Source organism: Engraulis encrasicolus, chromosome 2 (genome assembly GCF_034702125.1).
Source record: "Engraulis encrasicolus isolate BLACKSEA-1 chromosome 2, IST_EnEncr_1.0, whole genome shotgun sequence".
NCBI classification, from domain to species: domain Eukaryota; kingdom Metazoa; phylum Chordata; class Actinopteri; order Clupeiformes; family Engraulidae; genus Engraulis; species Engraulis encrasicolus.
This window is the reverse complement of record NC_085858.1, coordinates 11,365,274-11,390,404: the sequence shown is the minus strand read 5'-3', so window position 1 is coordinate 11,390,404 and position 25,131 is coordinate 11,365,274. Positions and strand designations below refer to the sequence as shown.

Sequence of the window (25,131 nt, the reverse complement as noted above, 5' to 3'; positions counted from 1 at the left end):
CAGTCATCATTGAATGTGTCTGAAAAAGACAGAGGAGAAAAAAAATATTGTGGATGGTATTATCTGGGGTAGAAGGTGGGGGGCATAGGAGAGGGATGGGGACTAGATGGGGGACAGGGATGGGGGGCGGTGAAGAGGGTGAGAGATGGATAGTACAGGGACAATGGAGGAGAGGAAAGAGTGAAATAGAAACAGAAAACGAACAGAAAAGGAACAGATGAGGCCATTTGACGAAATGCTACAAGATAACAAGAAAAAGAAACAGAAAGAGGCACAGCAGAGAAAAAGAAAGAAGCGCCACAGACAGACAGACAGACCGACAGACAGACAGAGATGGAGAAAGTCACTGATATTCTCTTCTTGTGGTTTCAAATCATTCATACACCTTGGGGTTTTGTCATTGGGAAATAACTCACAACAGAAACCTTTTGCGGGATTTTTGTGAAACAAAAAAAGGATGTCTGAGCGCATGATGATCGTATGTACTGTATGCGTATAGGGTTACTATAAATAAACATCCCCCCCAAACCCCCCCACCCCCACCCCTCACTCACATCAACCATGTCCTACTTCCTTTTACACCTCCCAACACTGATTACAGGAAGGCCCTCCCTCTACACTCGCATGCACAGCCAAAGTGAAACAAGGCTGTGTGAGTGTGCCGGTTTGACGCTACATGCTGGCAGGCACGACCCCACTGACTCACAGGTGCGACACCAAAGACTCTCTTGGTTCCCTCTCACACTCAGAGCCAGGCCAGCTCATAGTAGCAAAGAGGTATGGTTTCATTGACAGAAATGTGCCCGTCTAGTTCACTTAAAAGATGCGTTAAAAGAGATTATTCTAGCTTTACATTTTTCCTTGCATTGGTTAATCATTTACTGAATTATTACCCTATTCATGATTTGGTAATTGTGTCAACATTCATAGAATCTTCCATCAGAGAAAGAAAATGAGGGATGAGGAATGATGAGAGACAATAGAACTGGGTATGGCTGGAGTATGAGGAGGCAGTCTTATTGAATGGTTTAAAGTCACAGATGTGGAAGACAATGGTCATTCCCTAGAAAGCCTCTTCGCAGCACACATGTATTGGATCAAAGGATAAAGATTCCAATCGGTGATTCAGTTGCTGCCGCACAACTTCTGATACTTAATATCTGGTCGCAATGAAAGCCACATCTTTAAGAAGTAGAGCTGTAACGATATTATACCGAACCGAGAAATCACGATACATAGTCACACTGTATCGCGGCGCAAGAAGGCATTATCGTGATACGCCCTTTCAAAGTTTCGTCAGTCTAGAAAACAATTGGCCAATGTGAAAAAAGCAAATAAATTGATTCAAAAAGATACATTTAAAAATCGTGGGGACAGTCGACCCGTAGGTCAGAAATCGCGATAAGAACCGAAACGTGAGTTAAGTGTATCGTTTCTGTCATGATCCGGCCCTCTGTTTTGTTTTGGACTCGCTGTTTCCCTGTGTTTACCCCCCGTGTTGCTCCCCATGTGCTTTTGTTTACGTTTTTGCCCTGTCATTTCCCCTGTCAATGTGACCTTGTGTTTACTTGTCTAGTTCCTGGCCCTGCCCATCGTTTGTCTCACCTGTCCCTATTATCCCAGTTTATCTAATGATTCCCAGCTGTCTTCGATTCCCAGTTCTTGTGTGTTAATCGCCCTGTTTAGTCCCTCTGATTGTAGTCACCTGTCCGTTGTCTGTCTCTCGTTGCCATTGTCAGTGTTTTCATGTCTCCAGTTTCTGTTCCATTGTTTTCCCCTGTGTTTTGATTGCCTTGCTTGTTCCCTCCTGTGCATCTCGTTCCTGTCATTGATTTCACCTGGTTCTGTAGTTTGGTTCACCTGTCTTGCTGTTGTTCCCACCTGTGCCTCATGTCGTTAGTTCTCGTTGTCTCCTGATTTGTTCCCTGTGTGTTAATTGTTCTCAGTGTATTTAAGACCTCATGTTTCTCTTTGTCCTTGCTGAGTCATTGTCATTCCGTGCCGTAAGTAAACGTCTCAAGTCTAGTCATTTTCTGAGCCTTTGTCCTAGTCTTGTTGTATCAATGTGCTAAGAGTTTTTGATCCCTCGTGATCTTTTTGTTTTGGGTGCTGTTTTGAGTTTGTTTGAATTAAAAACCCGGAAACGTCCACCTTGTGTCTGTGCTGCATCTGGGCTCCAACCTCAATTCCTGACAGTTTCAGCCCGATAGAGAAGGAGGTTGAGATATTTGCCAAAGTGCCCTCATGGATGTTGCCATGGCGCCGCATTGTTTGGCTGCCTCTCTGGTAACTCCGTCAAAACCGTGCAATTTTTTCATCTGTTTAAACCAATTTAGTCCATATGAAGTTTACATTTTTGGACAGATATGACGATGTGTTTCTAGACGGCACTTTTTAGTGCTATTTATTGCCGTCTGCATTTTTGTTGACCTTAAATCGAAATCGATGTTGTCGGATCACCACAGCGCAACGGAACTCCATGGAGATCAGAATGCGCATAGCCTGCCCTATACCAACCGGCCCGGCAAAGAGAGAACATCATCCCGACAAGCCTTGCACTACTGTCTACAAGAGGTCCGCGGACACCAGATGAATGTGGAGACCATCACAGTGTAAAGCGTGGGGTGAGAGCCTGCAGTTTGCCACCCGCGATGTAGTCTCCGTCTCATCTAGCACTGTATCCACCCAGGAGCCTCGGGCACCACGCAGCTGTCTGTTTTGTAAAGCGATGCATCCAACTCTCGCCTCGATCGACACATCTATGAACAATCTGACACCATGGACATTTTCTATACTACTAATTTCCTTAATGTGTGTATTTATGTCGACATTTAATCTAATGATTTCTGCACGATGTGGAGTTTTACCAGAACCGTCATTTCACTACAAGCTGTAACCTTGGTTATGGCTTTGTATGTGACAAATAAACTACTCTACTCTACTCTACTCTGGTGAAGGTACAAGCCCTGGATATAGTGGGTAAAAATGAGATCTGGCTTCGGTTAGCTTCTGCATGTTGTCATTCCAAGGTGTTGAATCAGAGTGAACGCTGTCAAGTGCTGGAGGTAGGCCTTAACATGCTGAACATTCATGTTTTACGACCAAATCCTCCACAGAGACAGGAATGCCATATCAACCTTTTTATCAATGGTACAACTAGAACATATTTCTGCAACAACCAATTACATGCTTAATGACAGGCACAGCGACGCGCGCGCACGCACACACAACACAACCCCCACACACACACAGTATCCCACCCGCACACACACACACACACCCCCACACCCCTATAGTTGGCATCAAGAGTGATACTCTCCTGAAGCATTCATGATGAGTCACTTTTAACAGCTGCTTCTGTGTTTTCTCAGTAAACCTGCCCATTAGAGTGAAAGAGAGCCTGCAAGGACCTTCAGGGTTCAGCCCTTCTTGAACACTGCTATGACTCATGCCTGCAGGGTGACGAGTCGGGCCTAGTTCCTCTCCTAAAAGCGTGACCCTTCTTTTCTTGGCATGTATTCCTATAAGCTCAAACATTTCTGAACAAACGTATTTCTGAAAGTCACATGCACCTGCATGTCCATTTTTGTGCTTTGCACTATAAGACGGCACAGATCTATGAGTTTATTTTTTTACATCTCTGACCTCATTCTTACCCCTGACCCTGTCCTGTCTTATGCCAGTGCAGTGACATAAAACTGAAAGCTAGACTACTTCTGTAGTAGACGGCAGTTTCAGCATTACGGGAATAGTCTGATATGGAAATGTATACACGGGATGTCATGTGCTCCTCGCTGATAAGGATGTCAGATTAGAGATAAGATGGTGGCGCCACACATGAACTCAGGGTCGCAGGGGTAAGAGAGGCCCCAATACTTGGCCACTGTAATGGCCCCAATACTTGGCCACTGTAATGGCCCCAATACTTGGCCTCTGTAATGGACAACTGACCCCTTTGTCCATTACATTACATTACACTTAGCTCAAGCTTTTTAGCCTAAGCAACTTACAGATATTTACAGGGTATTGGATACAAGCCCTGGAGCAATGTGGGGTCAGGTGCTTTGCTCAAGGGCACTTCAGCCATGGATGGAGGAAGGGTGGGGATTGAACCTGTAACCCGGTGATCTACAGTCCAAGGCCCTAACCATTACACCATGGCTTGTCCAACTCCTGTGTCAACTTCCCTGATTGACGTTTCCAGTTGCTTACCAGCTATCCTCTGCATCTTCATCCTGCGCGCCTGGATGCGTCCCTTGGCCAGGCGCTGCTTGGCGATGATGCAGCGTATGTGGTCGGCGAAGATGAAGTTGGCCTGCAGGATGGGCAGCGGCTTGGCGTGGGGGTTGGACGTGGGCTTGTGGATGATGATGTTCAGGGCACGGCTATCGTCCTCCACCCCGGACACCTGCATATCCTGCAACATTTCAAACAAACACACGTGCACCACAGTCAAGTCACACCATTAGAAGGGCGACTTGTTTGCTTCATGACGCACATTATTTGCGAAGTGCGCTGGTCAGGGAAATCCTCTACAATATTTCTCCACATGAGATGCGTGCAGAAACGACTCTAGGGCCAGCTGGGGCCCCAAGCGAAAATTCAAAGGAATGGAGAATTTAAAGAAAATTCTCACTACTGCACAAAAATGTGAGCTTGTCATTCACAATCTAGGAGCTTGGGGGCCCCAAGCGACTGCCTTCCTAGCCTGGTGACAAGAAGCGCCTGTGGATGCGGGTCTCGCTTGCGTACATGAAATGCCTCCATGTGCTACTGATTGAAGCTCTAATTGTTTCAACTGACCACCCATTCCTTCACTCACGTGCTAACTGAGCTGGCATGTCATTGTCTTAAACATGTCCCATCAAGCCGTTGTAAATGCAGAAAATTTGTCTGGGAGAGACCTGAAGCCTTGCTGAGTAGATTCTGTAGAGAAAAGCCCAGGGACCACAGATGCAAATTAGCTTTGTAGCTAACTCTGGTACTGGAATTGTCCTGTACATGGCCCCTGTCAAATAAACCAATAATCTAAACTAAACTAAATTAAACTAAAAGCTGTACGTTCAAACATTGAGCAATAGACATTTTGGCCTAAGCCACCTGCAGAGTCTGTCATACTATCCAAAAAGTCTCACTAAGATTCACCTAAACACGCGCACAAACATGCTGGAACACATTAACCCAAGTACACATATTCGATCAACGTGCGTCAGTCTTTTTTCAGAAAGTGCGCTTAACTCCAAACTGTATTTACAAGGTCTTTAGGTGTGAGCAAACAGGGGTGTGTTTCTCTAAAGCGCAGTTGTTAGCCAGCTAGCAACTTGAGTAGTTGCCAATGGGAAATTGTATTGCAAACAATAAAGTACCGGTAGGTAATGTAGTTAGCAACTATGGTTTCGAGAAATGCACCCCAGATTTGTAAAAAAAAATTGTAGAAAAGCCGCATTCTCAGTCTTCAGTAAGTTGACGCTGAAGAAGGCTTATTAGGGTGACCATCTCTGTGACAGCAAATATTTTAGGATGGGGGGTTTGAGGGTCCTCCCCCAAGAAAATGTGCATTTCTTAGATGCAATTTCATGCTAAAGACGGACATCTGGCCACACTAAGGCTTATGCCGAAACGCCTGTCCGTCATGCTAATCCACAAAAATAAAATACAAGAACTACACTGGCGAGTGTGGCTTTTCTACAAAAAGTCAACACGAGTCAAACAGGTGACGCGTGACGTACCTGCAGCAGGCCGGCGAACTTGACGACCCCCCAGCCCAACCGCTTGGTCTCAGGCTCCACCAGGCTCATCTGGTACACGTCCACCGCCAGGAAGCGCTGGGCCTGCACTCCGTCCTTACTCACCACCATGCAGGCTATCAGGTCGCTGTTATCTGAAATAAACCAGCAAGCACTCTCTTGACAATCAAAGATATCAGAAGCTTTTAACTCATGTGTCTAAGCACTACGGGTGTATTCTAGCGCAGCATCAGCACATATTTTCCCCATATACTTTATTTGTTTGAAGCAAATACATGATCGGAAAAGATCATTAATTGAGTAACTGACTATTCACGCTGTTACCGGACACAAACAAGCACTTCTTGTAGAATGAAGATATCAGAAGCTTTCAACTAATCTGGCTGTCAGCATGTCAAAATGACCAGCCATTATTTATGTGTGACATATGTATTTACATTATTTTTGGGCTTTTGAGCTTTTATTTGAGACAGTGGGTCTGCATGGGAAATTGCTAATAATATATGGCTTCATATACAGCCGCGGAAAAAAATGAGACCACTTTGAAATTTTCAGTTTTTTTGATTTTGTTATGGATAGGTATGGGTTTGAGTAAAACAAATATTGTCATTTAATTCTATAAACTACCGACAACATTTCATCCGAATTTCGAAAGAAAATATTGTCATTTAGATAATTTATTTGTAGAAAATCGCAAAATGGTCAAAATAGCACATAAGATGCAATATTTCCAAATCTCAAAAAAGGCCAAGAAAACAAGATGATATTAACTTCAAAACAGCATGATAGTAATGTATTAACTTTGGAAGTATATATTTGGTGCAATAAGCCCGATTTGTAGTCACAGCTTTCATGCGTTTTGGTACGCCTTTCATTACTTCTTCACATTGTTCTTGGATGACTTTATTTCAGGCCTGGTGCAAGAATTCAAATTGCTGAGCTCGAGTTGATGGCTTGTAACCATCCAGCTTCCTCTTAATCACATTCCAGATATTTTCAAGGGGGTTTGGGGCAGGCCTGGAGTTTGGGCTGACCATGTCAGGGTATAAACTATATCAGGGAACTGTCTACTGCAGTTATTTTTCTCCAAGGGCCAAATTATGCAGAGCAAGTGAGGCTGCGGGCCAAACCAATGCCTCAACCCACTAAGAAACAAGTTAGATGTCTGGACAGAGAACAGATTTCGGCTTTTCTGTTTTCCCTTCTTGTCAATGTCTGTTATGAGAATGTTAGCATAATTCTAACTCTCTGTGAATGCTTTGGAGACATGTGACCAACGGAAGCTTTAGTGATTGGAAATTACACACATTTATGTTTTCATTTGTTCTAACCTCATGGCGGGCCAAATGTTTGCCATGCCCCGGCCGGATTTGGCCTGCGGGCCTTTGTTTGGAGACCAAGGGTCTACTGCTTCAAACAAAGAGGCCTGTTTACAAGGCTCCCCTGGCTAATAGGACAAGTTGCCCTTGACTTTGGTATCACCTACTTCTATATCTACATGATTTAAGACTAAATAAGCCTTTAGTTTTCTTAAAAGTTTACAAAATCATTTCAATTTGAGCTGCCATTGTTATTAAAAAAAGTCACATCATCTGGGCACATCTGATCCAAGACTAATCAAAGTGTAGCAGTCAAGCTGTTACTGTATACTCCCTGGGGTTACATTTTAATAGAACAGAAAGCAATCCTGTTTCACTAACCTACCAATGATGTCCCAATATCAATGTCACTCTTATAAACCAGGTACATCTTACTGCTTCAAAGGGATGCATGAATATAGAAACAGGACTTGTTTTAGAGGTGTTTATTTTTAGTAATAGGCCTGATGAGTCATCTGGTGCAGAGCCCAGCGCGTAACCATGCAGCGTCAACCAACCGCCACCAGAGGAAGAGAGACAGCCCACTCACTCACCACGTCAGGCAGGGTCATCTCTTTCGACATGCTGGGGTCAAGGAGGACTTTATTGACACAGGTTTTCTTCAAACATGCAGTTTGCAACGCCAATTCAGGCCCTGTCCATCAAATTCCGCAATTTGAAAGGAAACTTCCCTTAGGCTAATCTATTATGACTATTCCCCTCCCTATTCTGGTGGATTAGCAGTTGTCCTGCTTGTGTTATGGTATGAGTTTCACTTCATTAAAATCCATCAGAAGAACATAAAAAAGTCTGGCAATACAAATTCTACCTCCAAGCAAGCATTTATAATTGAATCGCATGGGCTTTTCCCACACGATTCAATGGTGCTGGCAAACTTGGAAATAGAAGTACACTAATATCACCAGACTGGAGAACGGCTAGAAGAAGAGAAAGGTAAAGCTCAATTATTTAACTCAAGGGGAGTTGTAAAATTAACGTATTTCCAAAAATGGTGCAGTGTCGTTTTAAGTGCAGGATTTATCACAGCCTGATTATCATCGACTTTCAAATCTATTCGATACTTGGTCTGACCAAGAGCATAACAATTAACATTTCCCAAACGGCATTTCCTAAACGGCCTCCCTTGGTTTGCTAATGATTGTTTGCTTCCCAACAAAGTGGGAGGAGTTCCCGTATTTGCGGGAACTCAGAAAGTACTTGCATTGCTCTTGACCTGATTGGTAGCAACGCTGAAGCTGTTGCGTCACTAGGAGGGCACGGCCTGGCTAAGTCTGTGAGGTCTGGTCTCGGTAGTGGCTTCTCAAGAAGTGACATTCCGGTGCTGTACAAGGGAAACGCAGCGATCCAGCCGACCCAGCCTTGGGTGAAGGCAAACAGCCAATGACTTCCAAGGAAAACACATCTGCTTCCAATATGAGGTGGCAGCCTGTCAAGGCTCGCCAGCATTAGGATTTAATACTTGAGTGCTTGAATGGGGATATCTTAGACAAAAAAAAACATGTCGAGAGAGAATTCTTGCGAAGTTCGGCTTGGTTTTAACTGGTCCTCTGTCAGAACATTGCAACTTTTGTATTTGAAAACAGAAGGCCCACACAGCAACAGGTCATTAAGCATTCCAACGTACCCCCTCAGCCAACAAGGCAAAGGTCCGCCCATCTATCAGTCAGTTTGCCAAACAATGGCCACTTCTACTAACAGAGGAAAAAATCAGCCAAACAGAATGACTTGCCATTCATTATCGTTTACCACAGAATAAGCAGAGATGAGTGATGTTTTTGGTGTGTGTGTCTGAGTGTGTGTCTGTGTCTGTGTCTGTCTCTGTGTGTGCGTGTGTCTCTATGTGTCTGCGTCTATTTGTGGGTGGGAGACGTGACGCCTTGTTTTTTCGTAACATTGGTTAAAAACCTACAAAACTGTTATTTTTCCTTTAAAAAACAAATGTCAATGAAAGAAGATGTGGTATATTATGTTTCATATTAGTCTTAGATGAGAAGAAACATTTTTGTTAAGATTTATGTAAAGGTTTATATGTCAAATGTCCTGCGGTGTGACTGTAACATTAATGAAACAATATATAATAATATATATATAAATTAACCAACAACATTTTGAATAATGTATGAAGCATTTGGCATGATTGCATAAATCTTAACTTTAGATTAAGATATGTGAATGTGGAAAAAACTCAAGACAGTAATATTAACTACAAGTTCAATTTCGTAACACAAATTGCGTCCTGTGGGGTGACATGTATGTCAATGTTTGTGAATGGGCAGCTGCAAGGCCAACTACAAGGGTCTTAAAGACTGGCTCCTAACCAGTCAGTACCTCAGTTATTGGAGAGTGCTGTGGAAGTTTAAGGTGACTCTTAACCTCTTAATATGTCTTCATATTGCAATCTTTCTGTCACGCAATGCTTAGGTTCATTTTATGGTGTCCTGTGGTGTGACTGCTCTTATAGGAGGAAAAAAAAGTTTTTTTATTAATGAAAACACATATTAAGATTAAACACAATATCATTATCAAGTTAGCATGAGCTCAGATGTTAGTCATGTATACAAAAGGATTAAAATGGCCATAATGCAGTGAATTCCCTGTGGTGTGACTCAATTTTCCTGCGGTGTGACATGCCTATGCTATGTGTTGATGCAGGACACATTTTCCCAAAAATGGCAAAAATAAGGTGAAATTCCACAGACCACTAACTGCTTTATTTTTTTCTATTTTTTTTCCAATTTTTATCCATCATTTTTTTCAGGAATTTGAAAAACTTTTTTTTTTTTTTGCGTTACGCCCTTAAACGTCAACCACCCATACTCCCTGGGGTTACATTTTAATAGAACAGAAAGCAATCCTGTTTCACTAACCTACCAATGATGTCCCAATATCAATGTCACTCTTATAAACCCGGTACATCTTACTGCTTCAAAGGGATGCATGAATATAGAAACAGGACTTGTTTTAGAGGTGTTTATTTTTAGTAATAGGCCTGATGAGTCATCTGGTGCAGAGCCCAGCGCGTAACCATGCAGCGTCAACCAACCGCCACCAGAGGAAGAGAGACAGCCCACTCACTCACCACGTCAGGCAGGGTCATCTCTTTCGACATGCTGGGGTCAAGGAGGACTTTATTGACGCAGGTTTTCTTCAAACATGCAGTTTGCAACGCCAATTCAGGCCCTGTCCATCAAATTCCGCAATTTGAAAGGAAACTTCCCTTAGGCTAATCTATTATGACTATTCCCCTCCCTATTCTGGTGGATTAGCAGTTGTCCTGCTTGTGTTATGGTATGAGTTTCACTTCATTAAAATCCATCAGAAGAACATAAAAAAGTCTGGCAATACAAATTCTACCTCCAAGCAAGCATTTATAATTGAATCGCATGGGCTTTTCCCACACGATTCAATGGTGCTGGCAAGCTTGGAACTAGAAGTACAGTAATATCACCAGACTAGAGAACGGCTAGAAGAAGAAGAGAAAGGTAAAGCTCAATTATTTAACTCAAGGGGAGTTGTAAAATTAACGTATTTCCAAAAATGGTGCAGTGTCGTTTTAAGTGCAGGATTTATCACAGTCTGTGATAGCCTGATTATCATCGACTTTCAAATCTATTTGATACTTGGTCTGACCAAGAGCATAACAACTAACATTTGCCAAACGGCATTACCCAAATGGCCCCTCTTGGTTTGCTGATGATTGTTTGCTTCAACAAAGTGGGAGGAGTTCCCGTATTTGAGGGAACTCAGAAAGTACTTGCATTGCTCTTGACCTGACTAGTAGCCACGCTGAAGCGTTTGCGTCAACAGGAGGGCACGGCCTGGCTAAGTCTGTGAGGTCTGGTCTCGGTAGTGGCTTCTCAAGAAGTGACATTCCGGTGCTGTACAAGGGAAACGCAGCGATCCAGCCGACCCGGCCTTGGGTGAAGGCAAACAGCCAATGACTTCCAAGGAAAACACATCTGCTTCCAATATGAGGTGGCAGCCTGTCAAGGCTCGCCAGCATTAGGATTTAATACTTGAGTGCTTGAATGGGGATATCTTAGACAAAAAAAAACATGTCGAGAGAGAATTCTTGCGAAGTTCGGCTTGGTTTTAACTGGTCCTCTGTCAGAATATTGCAACTTTTGTATTTGAAAACAGAAGGCCCACACAGCAACAGGTCATTAAGCATTCCAACGTACCCCCTCAGCCAACAAGGCAAAGGTCCGCCCATCTATCAGTCAGTTTGCCAAACAATGGCCACTTCTACTAACAGAGGAAAAAATCAGCCAAACAGAATGACTTGCCATTCATTATTGTTTACCACAGAATAAGCAGAGATGAGTGATGTTTTTGGTGTGTGTGTCTGAGTGTGTGTCTGTGTCTGTCTCTGTGTGTGCGTGTGTCTCTATGTGTCTGCGTCTATTTGTCTTGATGAGCAAGCTATACGTAGGTGTTCCCTTGTATTCTTTTTTGATGATATTCTTTCTCTGCCCAACACTTCAACCTGTTCACTGATAGTGAAAATGCTGATGATCATTGTCTGTCACCCTTTTCTACGTATGATATTCGACCTTTCACCCTTGTAATAGTCACCATATTTGTGCCACAATCGTCTTTGTGTAGGTGTATGCGTCTGGTTTGGCGCCACCTGAAGTACATGCGCAGACAAGTATTTTGGGAAGTGTTCATGAAAAAGGTAACATTAGTGATTGGGCAGCATGAATTCGGGAAATAAACAACTGAAAATATTACACAGTGCACCTTTAACGGTCATGGTAGTGAAACAAAATATTTGCAAAATGGTCATCAAGATTAAGCATAACACATGCCACCTCACTAATGCAACAAAGTGGGATCTCGTATGGTGCCATTTGAACTATGGTTAAGGCCTCCATTATTTCATCTAAGCATTAATAGAGGCATACTTTGGAGATGTACAAGAGATTCATCAAGACAATGAAAGAATGGATCCATTTAAATACGTAGTTGAAATATTTCAACATTTCTAATATGGCAAGTAAATGTTAACACTTACAACTTCGGTAACACATTACTTAACGCCGGTGTCATATGCATGTCATTACAGTGTCATAATAGTGTCATGACACAGTCATAGATAAGTCATAAACATTTTGTCCATGTCATAAACATTTTATGACTGTTGGCGTTAAGTGACATTCGTTTATGGCAAAGACAACAAAGGCCAAAAGTCATAAAATGTTTATGACATGGGCATAATGTTTATGACACGTGCATAACTGTACCATGACACTGTAATGACACTGTAATGACATGCATATGACACCGGCATCAAGTAAAGTGTTACCTAAAGTTCTTGCCCACTCCCTCCCTCATTTCAGTTGACACACTTTATCTTCCATGCACACAGTCAGCAGTACAGTAAAGAGATTGTGAAAATCAAGTTTGTTGAGTGTCTCAAGTCATCTACGGCCTGGGGCTTTGCATTGTCAAATGCAGGGCAGACAGAGCAGCGCAGAGCTTCAGCGCAGCAACCACCCACCCATCCACCCATGCTCCTGTGTCTGGCGGCTACAGTGTCTTTTACAGTAACGGTGCCTTGAGTGCTGGAAAAGGCAGTGGCACGCTAACCTCTCCTTCTACCCACGGTGGTTAAAACCAGAGGCCACAGTAATGCACAGGCAGTGGCAGCAATCACGGAGAGCTTTAGCAAGTGCAAGAGTGGCCTGCAACAGAGGAAAAAGCTAAAGAGCTATGGAGAACATGATAGAGAATACAGGGTGTATTATACTCAAAAATGTATACTCTTTAGATCATTGTAAAGTTGGTGGGTTTTTTTTAATTCAATGTGCCGGTAATTTTCAAAGTGTAATTAACAGATAATTTATTATTGTTTTCCCGCCACTTGCTCTCAAGCTGACATCCATTCCATTGCATCCATTGTGCATTCACTTTCATTAACCGTTTCAGGATTCGTAGCATCGACTTCATCAGTCATCGTTTTGAGAACAAGTGGTGACAAAACCTTAAAGGTACACTGTGAGAGGTGTTTTGTTGTTTATTTCCAGAATTCATGCTACCCATTCACTAATGTTACCTTTTTCATGAGTACTTACCACCACCATGAAATTCTAAGTATTCATTATGACTGGAAAAATGGCACTTTTCATACATGAAAAGGGGGATCTTCTCCATGGTCCGCCATTTTGAATTTCCAGAAATAGCCATTTTTAGATGCAAAAATGACTGTACTTGGGCCATACTAGAAAATATTAGTGTATTACTTAGTAAACTTTCATGAAAAGATACAATTTGGCAATAGGCAGCGCAGTTTCAATGAGCAGCATAGTTGCAGCACCTTTTTTGACTATTTCCTGCACAGTGTTCCTTTAAAGCAATGTCTTTCAAATTCAATTACACTTTGAATTTCAGCGTACTTACAGAGTGCATATAGTTTTTTTGGGGACGCCATGTAGAAGGCCCCAGCACAGACAAAAAAAAAGCCGGGAGGATTTGAGTCATTCACTCGACTCGACCTCCTACTCTGCTGTATCACAGACAGACGACTCTGATACGATGAAGACACAGAGGAGCAAATGCACAAGAGGCTGTGGGCGGACAGTCACAAGTGCATAATGGTAGACAGCGTGGCCGGGGTTAAGAGTTACTTGTGGTGTGTGTGTGTGTGTGTGTGTGTGTGTGTGTGTGTGTGTGTGTGTGTGTGTGTGTGTGGTTGCTAGGTTTTAGGAGAAAGTGGTGGGGTTTTGTAAAGAATGAGGTTTACTTGTCAGAGTTCATCACCCTTAGGTGTGACTGCAGCCACATCTGCCTACGTCGCACCATAGCACACACTGAGTGGGGAACAATAGGAAGCGTAACAACACTACATCTCAGAAAGGTCGTCTTTGTTAGCTTGGCAACCTGTACTTCACGGTGGGTTAAATGCATGTGGCACAATAGGATAACAAATTGGTAATATCAACTAAAATCCTAGCCACTGTGACAAGCTGACCAATGCAGCAGTAGTGCAAGAGGTGACAATCTTGAAAGAGGTGACAATGGGCCTTTTGAAGAGTTGTATGGTGTCTGCGGATGCAGGAAGTTGGGGCCTTAAGGGCCTTACATAATCTATGCATTGCTTTGCATATGCCTCTGCAAGGTTACGTATCGCTATGCTACGCTTCAGCCATAATTGTGCACTGGTGCATAGCAAAGCACTATTGTATGGATTTTTTTTCCCAGTGGAGATCATTCAGAAGGGATCATTATCATACCATATTAACAAATTACTAATTAATTTATGGGCAACAGTTGTGGTTGTACCACCTAACGCCTGAGCCCAGAAAAATCGGACCCGTCATTGACCCATATACATTTTCATTCATCTGTTTTTATTTATCATTGTCATTCTTTTTTATTAAATGGGTATGTGTCTGTGACGGAGGTCATCTTGCACCTGTTCGCCCCCCTCGAGGATCAAAGATATCGACACGGTATGAGGCTTTGGGAGGGAGGTTTTACTAACGTTCCACGCCAACTCTGCTAGTTAGCCTCCGTTACATGTCCTTGTGTGTCTTCTTGAAATTGGACCTTGAGTCTGAAATGATATTGATGATGATGATGATGATGATGATGACATTTGAATACTGGACTTACTCAGATCCAACACGTCGTCAGTCTTGATGAGGTCCTCGGGGCGTGTGAGGGGCAGCTGCGTTTCCGGTTCGCACTGCAGTTGCAGCGACAGCGAGCGCAGCATGAAGAACACACGGATGGCCTGCAGCAGAAGAAGAGGCACAGTACAGGTCCCACGTTATACTTCATCAAGGATTATACTGTAGCTCTCAAAGTACTTAGCATGAAACTATGTAGTGTTTGCACTGGTACACTTAATATGGCTATAATGTTAAACTAGGCCAGTGTTTCCCAACCTTTTTTGTGCCAAGGCACACTTTTTCCCTTGAAAAAATCTCGCGGCACACCACCAACCAAAAATGATGAAATAATGAAAACAAATTATTCTCTGATAAGAATGACTATATTGTTAATATAGGCGGCTACAAAGTGTCTTGAATAGCAATCAAACAAACACAAAACTGTATTTTTTTGTCATATTTTATATTTCCTCTTTCAAATAAAAAGTGCACTTAATGTTCACTTCTTAAAGAAGCTATAAACTTCAAAGTAGGCCTACAATTTACAAATTGTTATTCTGTCCAAAAGCATTCTATTAGCAGGAATACAGAAAATAATGCTTATTCTGACAGTAGCAACATTTGGGAAATATTTCACTGAAGATGCGTACAAATATCAATCTCTGTATATTTTACTCACTTACTAGGCAATGCAAACAGAGAAAATATCCTATTTTACTAGGGCTTAACTACATATGAGCAATTTATTGAAATGAGGTGGACTGTTCCTTTAAGTTCAACCTTAACTTGCAAAACCATATGAACATTTACCGTACCCACACATGCATGATTCAGCTTTCCTTTTTCAATTCACTGCCATTGACATCAAAACCCTGGAAAAATCAGTGTCACAACTCAAGTCATCTACTTGCCGTCTTTATAGACTGCCTGCAAGGTTTTTTAGGTTCTCTCAACTGTCTATCGTCTGAGCTCATACAGACTATTAATGACTATTTTATCAGGAGTTTTGACAGCAGCGCTAAAAACTGCAGTCATAAAACCTCTCCCGAAAAAGAGTAACTAAGAATCCTGTGTGCTTTAAAAAGTATAGGTCCATTTCAAAACTCCCTTTCATAGGTAAGATTATTGGGAAAGTACTATGTAACCAGATTAATGACTACAAAAATTTGAATGGTCTTCATGATGAACTTCAGTCAAGTTTCGACAGCAACATAGTACTGAAACCGCTTCAATAAGGGTCTTAAGTGACCAGTGTTGGGGGTAACGCGTTACAAAGTAACGTCGTTACGTAATTTAATTACTTTTGGCACTAACGTAGGAACGTAACGCATTACTCTTCAAATTTCAGTAATTTAATTACAGTTACTGCGCTGCCGTAACGGTCGTTACTCGTTATAAATTTCAGCCTTGAAATCATCTTAAGGTCTGCTGTTATTAGTAGTCCTACATGCAGCGAAGAGCTCTATGGGCTGTTTAAATCGCTTGTTTGAAATGTTTGATTACCATGTGAAGTACCGAGAGGGCGTCAAACTAGTGGGTCCCGTTTCCCCCAGCCCTTCTCGAGCTCTCGGAAGTGGGTGTGTGAGAGCGCGCGCACGCAGACTGCTGTTCCTTCCTCGTGCATGGGGTCATTCACTGGGACTTTCATGAGCCCATTGCGCTGTGATGTGGTTAACCTATATTCCAATATTTGGCGTTCCACCATCATTTTGTCTAACCTTTTAATTTACGCCATAGAGGGTAAGTGAAAGTGTCTCGCTGCGCAGTTAAATCTACAGTCATTCCGGGTTCATCGTTACGCAAATGCATTCTAAAACAGCTGTACCCCATATCGCAAATGCCATAGCCTCTTTTGTGCTCACTGATGACAGCTAAATAGGCTACACGGCAAAAAAAAAACAACAATTTGGGTTGCTCCGTCAGCAGCAGCTTCCAGCGCGAGTTAAGTAATTGGGAATAATAACGTGAGAACAATAGTGCAAGCAACACCATGGCGTTGAGGCCGCCACGTTCTTCAGGCTATTCAAATGTGCCTGATCAAACCGTCTTCCAGCACGAACGGATTCTGCATTCGGCAGAATCTTTAATAATAATGTTGATGCATATGCAATGCAATGCGCAGGAAACTGAAAGGCTTTGGAGTAGCCTGAGCTGCAACATCTGGGAGAGGATGTAAGCAGAGTGTCCTACCTACAACATTTCTGTTTGGTATGGTATGGTATACCTCACCTTACTCATTCTGTTTTTATTCTGAGACCAAAAGTAATTTTAATGCTGACATGACAATAAAAGACAATATTCTATTCTATGGCGTAATGTTAGACTAGATTCAAATGTATTGACACTTTTATAAACAGGCCTACAGGGCAACCATGAAATGCATTTTAGATGCGAGAATGACAATAGGCCTATATGAGGGATTCCATAGAGGTAGGCCTACAGTTTGCACAGATTAAAATATTAGGCCATTTACACAGCCGGCTTACAACCTGGGAAGCAGGTGTATTATGAGGTGTGCTGGTTAAAATCCGTTTTCCCGTGAAAAAGTAAAGTAATAAGTAACAAGTTACTTTTTAAATTTAGTAATAAGTAAAGTAATTCAGTTACAATTGAACGCAGTAACTAAAGTAAAGTAACTCACTACTTTTAAAAAGTAACTTACCCAACACTGTAAGTGACATACTGTATGACTCAATACAGACAAGGGAAAAACTACTGTTCTTGTATTACTTGATCTAAGTGCTGAATTTGACACAGTTGATCATAACATTCTAATAAATAGATTAGAATCTATTGGACTTTCAGGAACTACTCTTCAATGATAGCCTAATGAACCAGCCCCACCCGCTGGAAGCCAACATTTTTTTGGCTGTGAGTGGTCTGGTCTTGCATTGTTTTAGTGGTATACCAGGCTTGCCAAGAATCTGGCAAACCAATCACAACGCAGAGATTTGTTTTGAATCAAAGTGGACAGGGTTTTGAGGGACTGACGACGAAGCTCGCAACATTGGGGAAGCACATCAACGAGAAAGGTAGCGCTGATTGGTCAGAGCGGCGGCCTATAGGCACAGGCACGGTTTGAAAGACAACAGATTGTTCTCATCAACAATCTTCGGATGTACTATTCATCGAGGCCAGACTAAATTACACATCCAATCTCACATTTAGGCTGGTTTATCAGGCTACTTCAATGATTAAAATCTTACTTAGAAATTACTTTGTCTCTTATTGATAACCATGTCTCAGAAAAAAGCACCATGAAGTATGGGGTGCCACAAGGACTGATTCTGGGACCTCTTTTATTCAACTTGTACATGCTACCTCTTGGTCAAATCTTAAAACAGTACAAGGTGTCTTATCATAGCTACCTATGCTGATGATGCTATAATGTACATTGCTGTCTCTCCAAAGGACATAGCCTATTGAGTTATTGTGCTTATGCCTTGAAAAAAATAATTGCTGGCTGTAACAAAACTTGCAGTTGAATAAAGACAAGACTGAAATAATTGCTTTTGGTTTTGAGGATGAAAGACGGAAACTCTGTGCTTACATAGATTCCAAATCCCTTAAAATTAAGTCTTGTGTCAAAAACCTTGTGTGATGATGATGACACATTAGACACAGCTTTATTTTCATCTCGCTTTGGTCACATTTACTACAGTATGTAAGATAATGTGTTATATAAATTCAATTGCTATTGTTATTGCCATTCATCATGAGATGATGATCAGTCTTCTGGAAACTGAAGCCAACTAAAAACACTCCAATCTGAAATTTACAAGGGAAAAAAGAAACTAAATTCTTTAGAATCCGTGAGAGACGCATTTCTGTTTATGGGCACTTCAGTCTGACTTCCTCCCCCACCAGCAGGGAGTGGGATGCAACTCCAATGTATACAGTGAGCGATGACTTGTTAGTGTTGCCGATGCCAACAGCCACCGTGACTGTGGTTCCCTGGAAAGCTGAGCTCTCTCACGCGGTAAGGGGAAGTAACTGAAGGTCGTGACTCCGACTGTTTAAAATCCCAAATGCACATCTTTCTTCCTCTTTTTCACAAGCCTCTGACAAGCGGCCTACTACCAGCGAGGTGAACTTAGAGTCACAGTGCAAATGTATGTGCGTATGCATATGTGCAACTCTTCCCATCTGTTGATTATGACTGTATTTACGTATGCTTATCCGCAACTTTTTTCTATCTGTACTTGATTACGATTATGCTTGCCCCATGATTGTAACCATTTACGTGGAAGTGTGCGTGCATGTGTAAGGGTGTGTGTGTACTGTATGTGTGTGGGTATGTGTATGTGTAAATGTGTCTGATCGTATTCAGGTGTGTGTTTGCGTGTGTGTAAATATGTAGATGTGCGTGTGCGTGTGTTCCCACCCTGCGTGTTTTCTCCACGTCTCCACAGGGAAGCCTCTTGACAAAGTCGATGCCCGTCAGGGGGGTTCCCGTGGGGGGTAGCAGGATCGATGCATCCATCATCAGATACTCCACATTCAGCGGTTTACTCTGGATGCACAAATACCATACATACATTAGTATATACACAGACACAAAGACAAAGGCACACAAATTCGAAAAAAAAAAACAATTTCGAATTTAGTGTGTTATCATTTTGGAACAATGCATTTGAATTTTTTTTAATACCGTCATCACTGGAAGGTTCATTGAAAAAACATTTGATTTGTATTCTAATGGCTGATGACTTGAAAATTGTGATGACTCATTTACTGTATATCAACTATTTAGGAAAATCAGTGGAAACATTTAATTTGCATAATGATTTGGAACACAGTGTAAACACAAAACCAGCTAGGCACATTGCATTTGTTGAAAAAAGGCAACAGTGATGAATTGTGGCCAACACGGTTCCACAGAAACAGACGCGCACGAAACTTCATTCTTGAGAAAGTGGAAACCAGACATTTCTAATTTAGTTTAAAAAAAAAACCAAAACACTTTTCTCTCACCGTCATGCTCCTGTACTCGTCCTCAAACATATCCAGGAAGATTTCCTCCCCCTGCAAGAAATAAAAGTAAACAGGTCTTAAGTATGCATAGTTATTGCATGCGTTTGCGTGTGTGTGTGTGTGTGGGTGTGTGCGTACGTGTGTGTGTGTGTGTGTGTGTGTGTGTGTGTGTGTGTGTGTGTGTGTGTGTGTGTGTGTGTGTGTGTGTGTGTGTGTGTGTGTGTGTGTGTGTGTGTGTCTTCACAACCATACATTCAGACACACGTGGCAAAGGACTCAAATCCTCACACATGTAGAGAGCCATACTATACAGAGAAATGCGTCCACCATACACATGCATAGGTATGAAAGGGGACAGAGGGGCGCACACACGCATATGAATGAACTTGGTGAATTTTGAAAGTGGAAAGAGTTGACCAGTAGAGGAGTTTCGAAGTGTGGAGGTCCTCAGCCCGGAACAGATGAGAGGAGTGTGAGTAAGTGTGTGTCAAGATGGGCGGACAAACTGTACTGAGAAAGTAAAAGTGCACGGGTGAGGCGTAAAATGCAATTTCGCTGTGTGCAGTGTGCAGTGAACACTTGTGTACTGTGGAGTGCTGTGTCACAATTACAATGGGACTTGGAGTTTCCCAGGTGGGCTTTTATTTTTATATTTTATTTTTTATTTCAAAAGTCTTCCCAGATATTCCGATAGCTGTGCTGCCAACCTGTGATTTCACTAATTAGCTCATCGTCCAGGCTGGAGGAGAGAGGACATTAGGATCAGCTGTTCCATTGAATTGGCTGGAGCAAACATGTGGGAGGGTTTAATTTGTTTAACCCGGGATGTCTGGCCCTAGTGTGTGTGTGTGTGTGTTTGTGTGTGAAGAAGACACACACACTCACTCACAGACGGTGTGCGAGTGAAGACTGTGAGAATGTGTAGAATTTCATTTTTCTGTCCATCTCCCCCTAGGGCAGAAAACATATCTCCTCGCTCCGGGGGATTCTTGGCTACTCTATAAAAAACAACTAATCCTTTTCACTCTGGTCTCTCTCTCTCTCCCTCCCTCTCTCCCTCCCTCTCTCTCTCTCTCTCTCTCTCTCTCTCTCTCTCTCTCTCTCTCTCTCTCTCTCTCTCTCTCTCTCTCTCTCTCTCTCTCTCTCTCTCTCTCTCTCTCTCTCTCTCTCTCTCTCTCTCTCTCTCTCTCTCTCTCTCTCTCTCTCCCTCTCCCTCTCCCTCTCCCTCCCATTTTGGAAGAACATTTCTTGGTAACAGTTCATGCACCGGAATTCCTGACAGCTCTTTCTATATGATAGGAAGACTCAGTCATAACTCAGTGGAACAAAAAAAAACTATTCAGAGACTTCCATGAATAAATGCTAGCCCGCTAGACTTTTCCCCCTCTTCTTTCCTTTTTTTTCCTTTTCATTTTTAATGTTGCCCTAAGGAGGTCCGCCAGCCCTCCTGCTTGGCCGCTAAAAGGCTGGAAAAGAATGTAAGTGTGCAGACATTTTAATTCAAGGTTTCATTTTTCACTTAAATAATCAATACTCCATTGACGTGCAGTTGCGTTGCAGTGAATGAGCCTACAGCACTACTCTCTCCTCAAGCTCCCTTGTGTCTCTGCATTCCTGGAGGGGGAAGCAGAGCAGCTCCAAGTTCCACGAAGCGAATACCCGGGCCGGGCAAGTGCTGCTTCTTAGAAGCGGCCTTCTTTATTGTGTATGTACAGGCACGCTGCACACAGACATCAGAGGCTGATTTAAATCTGATAAAGTCAGTAATCCTTCTCAACTATATATTTTAAATTCCATTAAGTACAGACAACCTCAATGCCTACTACTTTTTAAGGCAGTTTTAAATATTTACAACGTGCCTTGTGTAAGTTGATTTAGCAGTGCACTGTGCACACCCAACTTTAAACAACTAAACCATATACTAAAGAGTAAAGACGCAGCTCTATATGCCATTGTGGGACTGCCAGACAAGAGTAGTTTCATAGGTTTACACACATGATGAAAAAACGCTATATTTATTTTTGGGCTTAGCATACAGCTGATTTGACAGACATTCTGTCACTGTTGAGAGGTACCTTTCACACTGCATATAATTATGTACGCAAACCTTGAAAGCCTTAAAAGCAAACCTTAAACACTTAAAAAAATCTTTCAAACGTAATGTTCCCTGGTTATTGAAAAAAAATAGAAAAGAAGCTTCATCACAGTGCCAGAAAAATTTACGTATTTCGTACATATAATCAGCCACATCTATTGTACCAACAATCATCATCGGCAGGACTGGATGAAGGCACTTCCTGCAAAGCATTGACAAATCTCTCTTCACTAGAACTGGGCTGTGTCATGGCGATTTCCTGAGAGCCACAGCAAAGCAGGATGAGGAATCACTGTTCTTGTTAACAACCATCCTCTAGCTATAACGGTACAAACAGTTGGCCTTTTCCTCTTCCTTTACTCCAAATCATTCTTGACAATGTTCTGACTGGTTTAACCCATTTTAGCATAAGCCCTTTTTGCGAAAATGTGACCTCTGCCTATTAAAAGCTAAATATATCAGCCTTTGCAGCACATAAACATATGAAATAAGGTGCCTTTAAAAGCTAGGACCCTCATTTTGCATTAGGATGTGTTCATTCAGCTCTAATATATCCACATTTTTAGTAAAAAAAACCCTCAAATCTCAAGAGACTGAATGCAGTGTTTATGTCACTCCAGGCTAAAATGAGTTAATATGCTGTACCAGTTATCAACCAGTATTCATTTGATGGTGAGTCAAAAATATCAGTTAATATCCGCTTTGTTTTCCTTTGGCTACAAACAAAGGGATGACTATTGAAGGGAGGGTATGTGAAAAAGAAAGAAAGAAAGAAAGAAAGAAAGAAAGAAAGAAAGAAAGAAAGAAAGAAAGAAAGAAAATGAAACGGGTAAGCTACTGTGTAATGTGGACACCTTTTTTGGGAAGCATACTGAATTAAGGGAATCACAGGAGTCAAAGACTTCCTGTTACAAAATCTACTCCTCAGGGACTTTCCTCATCCAACAGTCTTGGCAACAAAACTGCCATTGGTTACCCTTGAAGAATTTAGCAATTATAGACAGTATAAACTGAAACAATCGTCATAGGGGACCATGTGAGAGGTTCAAACAAAAAACAAAACAACATACATTCTCTAAGAAAAGGGAACAAGGAGACTGACAGAGGAAAAACACACCAAGAACTACAACATCAGTTTGGTTGGCCTTATTCCTTAAAAACGGAAATTGGGCAACTGAGGTTCAAAGTGCGCCACGTCTGGTCGTCTCAACTTGCCTTATAAAATCTGCGCAAGAGATGCAGACTCTCCTCCCTGGCTCCCTGAAAAAGGAAATACACAAAGAGGTCATGAGAACAAAATAACCAAATTCTTCATAATTATGATTATGACATGTGATACAAAGTTTACAAGGAAGCAAAACCAGTCACTGAGAAGAATGCTATCCCACAGGGAAATTCCCTGTCTGCACAATAGGAGGGACTTAGTAACTTGAGACAATGAGCTCATGCTATATTTATTATTTTGATTTAGATGATTATTTCTGTAAGCCGCTATTGAGAGGGAAAAAGAGAGGAGGGTGGTTACTGAACACACAAGGGTTTGAACACCAACTCGTCCAGCTGAGTGTACACACGCACTCACTCACACACAAGCAGACTGATGAAAAGACAGTCACTGGGCTTGGGGGTGCGCTGACTGTCGTTCCAATGAGCTGGGCCCAGATCCCCAGTTTGGTACCGCAAGAGGTCCGGGTTGGAGACCTTGCAGCAAAACTCTACCGTACTCCCCTTCATCTCACACGCACACACGCGCACACACGGAAGTGCACACTGTAGAGTGCTCACCTCAAGACAGGCCAAATGGAGATCTTTGATGATGCACTGGCCTCTCGACAGCACCGACTGCTTCAGCAAAAGACAGCTCAGCTCCAGAGTAGCCAGCCGAACCTTTCCATCTGTCAAATGGACGCACACGCACACGCACACGCACACGCACACGCACACGCACACGCACACGCACAGTTTCACATTTTCAAAGACTCTCTTGAGGGCGTAGGTCCATGGACCTTGTTTAATCTTGATGAGATCTCTCTGGAACATTAACTTTCACTTTCAAAATGACTACTCACACACCGATTGTAAATAACAGGGGAAAATGTACAAGGAAATGCCAATGGAAAAAATCTTCACACAATCAAAAGATAGTGCCAGTCCACTTACAATACTTGACACACAGTGTACAAGGACCTAGTGCTTTGCTGGAGTGCTACGATATTTTGGGACAAAAATACACTAAAACGGTACAAGAGCCAACCAAGACGTGATTCATCCTACTCATGCTGTGACAAGCCGGCGATCAGTGTTACTGCAATGCTTTGTTCGTGTAGTCTTCCCAGACCGCCTGGCGACATTGTGAAGTTCAATGCAAAACTCCCGCAATGTCACTTTCACATCATCAAAGATACTATGAAAATAAAAGTGGAATGTCCGCACGCACACTGCTCCCGTTTTACTTTTGCTTTTTATTTTACCAAGTGAACGTTTTCGAGCGTTGTGCTCTTCATCTTGGAAGCAAAAGAAAAAGAAAAACGGGAGCACCTTCATTTTCATAGTATCTCAATTTCTGTCCTGCACCTGCATCTTGGATGTGCGCACCACTACCTTACATCATCAAAGATACAAATGTTTCCTCAACTTTTGGGTAAAGATCATCATCATAGATGATGACTGCAACGCAGCATTGTGTCACAAACGATGCACTCCAGATAGCCCCACACACAAAATTGTGAAATGACTTCCCCGTGGGGGGTGACAATGACAAAGTAATTTCCCACGCTTCTCCACCCTTACATTTGAAAGCCTTTGTTTTTTTCAAAAGATTTTTTTTTGTGTGGTCTTTTTCAAGTTTATTTTGATACGACAGTGTGAGAGGTGGACAGGAAGCGAATTGGGAGAGAGACGGGGAGGGGTCGGCAACGGACCTGGGCCAGCCGCATGGCAGGCGAGTGCCCTAATAGTTGGCCACGGCAGGGCCTTGAAAGCCTCTGTTACTGGAACAGTCGACCATACCTCCATAATATAAATGTCTTCTTCTCTGAAATGAAACGAGTTGATCCGTACCTCTCTGGGGTGTGTTCGTGCTCCCAGTCAGTTAGACGTGCTGCTACTGCAGTTAGCATGTAGCTAGACTCAGCATAGTTGCTGGAATTTTGGGGGGCTGAACTTAGATCCAGCCAAACTCTTCCACGCTTTCCCTGTTTACGTATGCGTCAGAGTGAAGGTATCAATGCAATGTGGAGGCCTGCACAAAGTGTTACAAAGATCATCATAACGCCCATTAGTCACACACAATGATATCTGGCAATTTTCCATCCTATAAA

At 42.4% G+C, this 25,131-nt stretch overlaps 1 protein-coding gene across 9 annotated transcripts in view; it reads right to left on the bottom strand.

The window, feature by feature from the left end:
* clec16a (C-type lectin domain containing 16A) overlaps positions 1–25,131 on the bottom strand; it is a 77,570-nt gene that overhangs the window by 18,272 nt on the left and 34,167 nt on the right. For all 9 annotated transcript variants that reach the window (XM_063221999.1, XM_063222022.1, XM_063222028.1 and 6 more), the window contains 7 exons: positions 23,597–23,706; positions 23,027–23,071; positions 19,717–19,767; positions 19,127–19,255; positions 14,744–14,864; positions 5,730–5,881; positions 4,213–4,417 (listed from right to left, as the gene is read on the bottom strand). In XM_063221999.1, the coding sequence (XP_063078069.1) occupies positions 4,213–4,417; positions 5,730–5,881; positions 14,744–14,864; positions 19,127–19,255; positions 19,717–19,767; positions 23,027–23,071; positions 23,597–23,706 (813 nt within the window). The remainder of the gene's footprint in view (positions 1–4,212; positions 4,418–5,729; positions 5,882–14,743; positions 14,865–19,126; positions 19,256–19,716; positions 19,768–23,026; positions 23,072–23,596; positions 23,707–25,131) is intronic.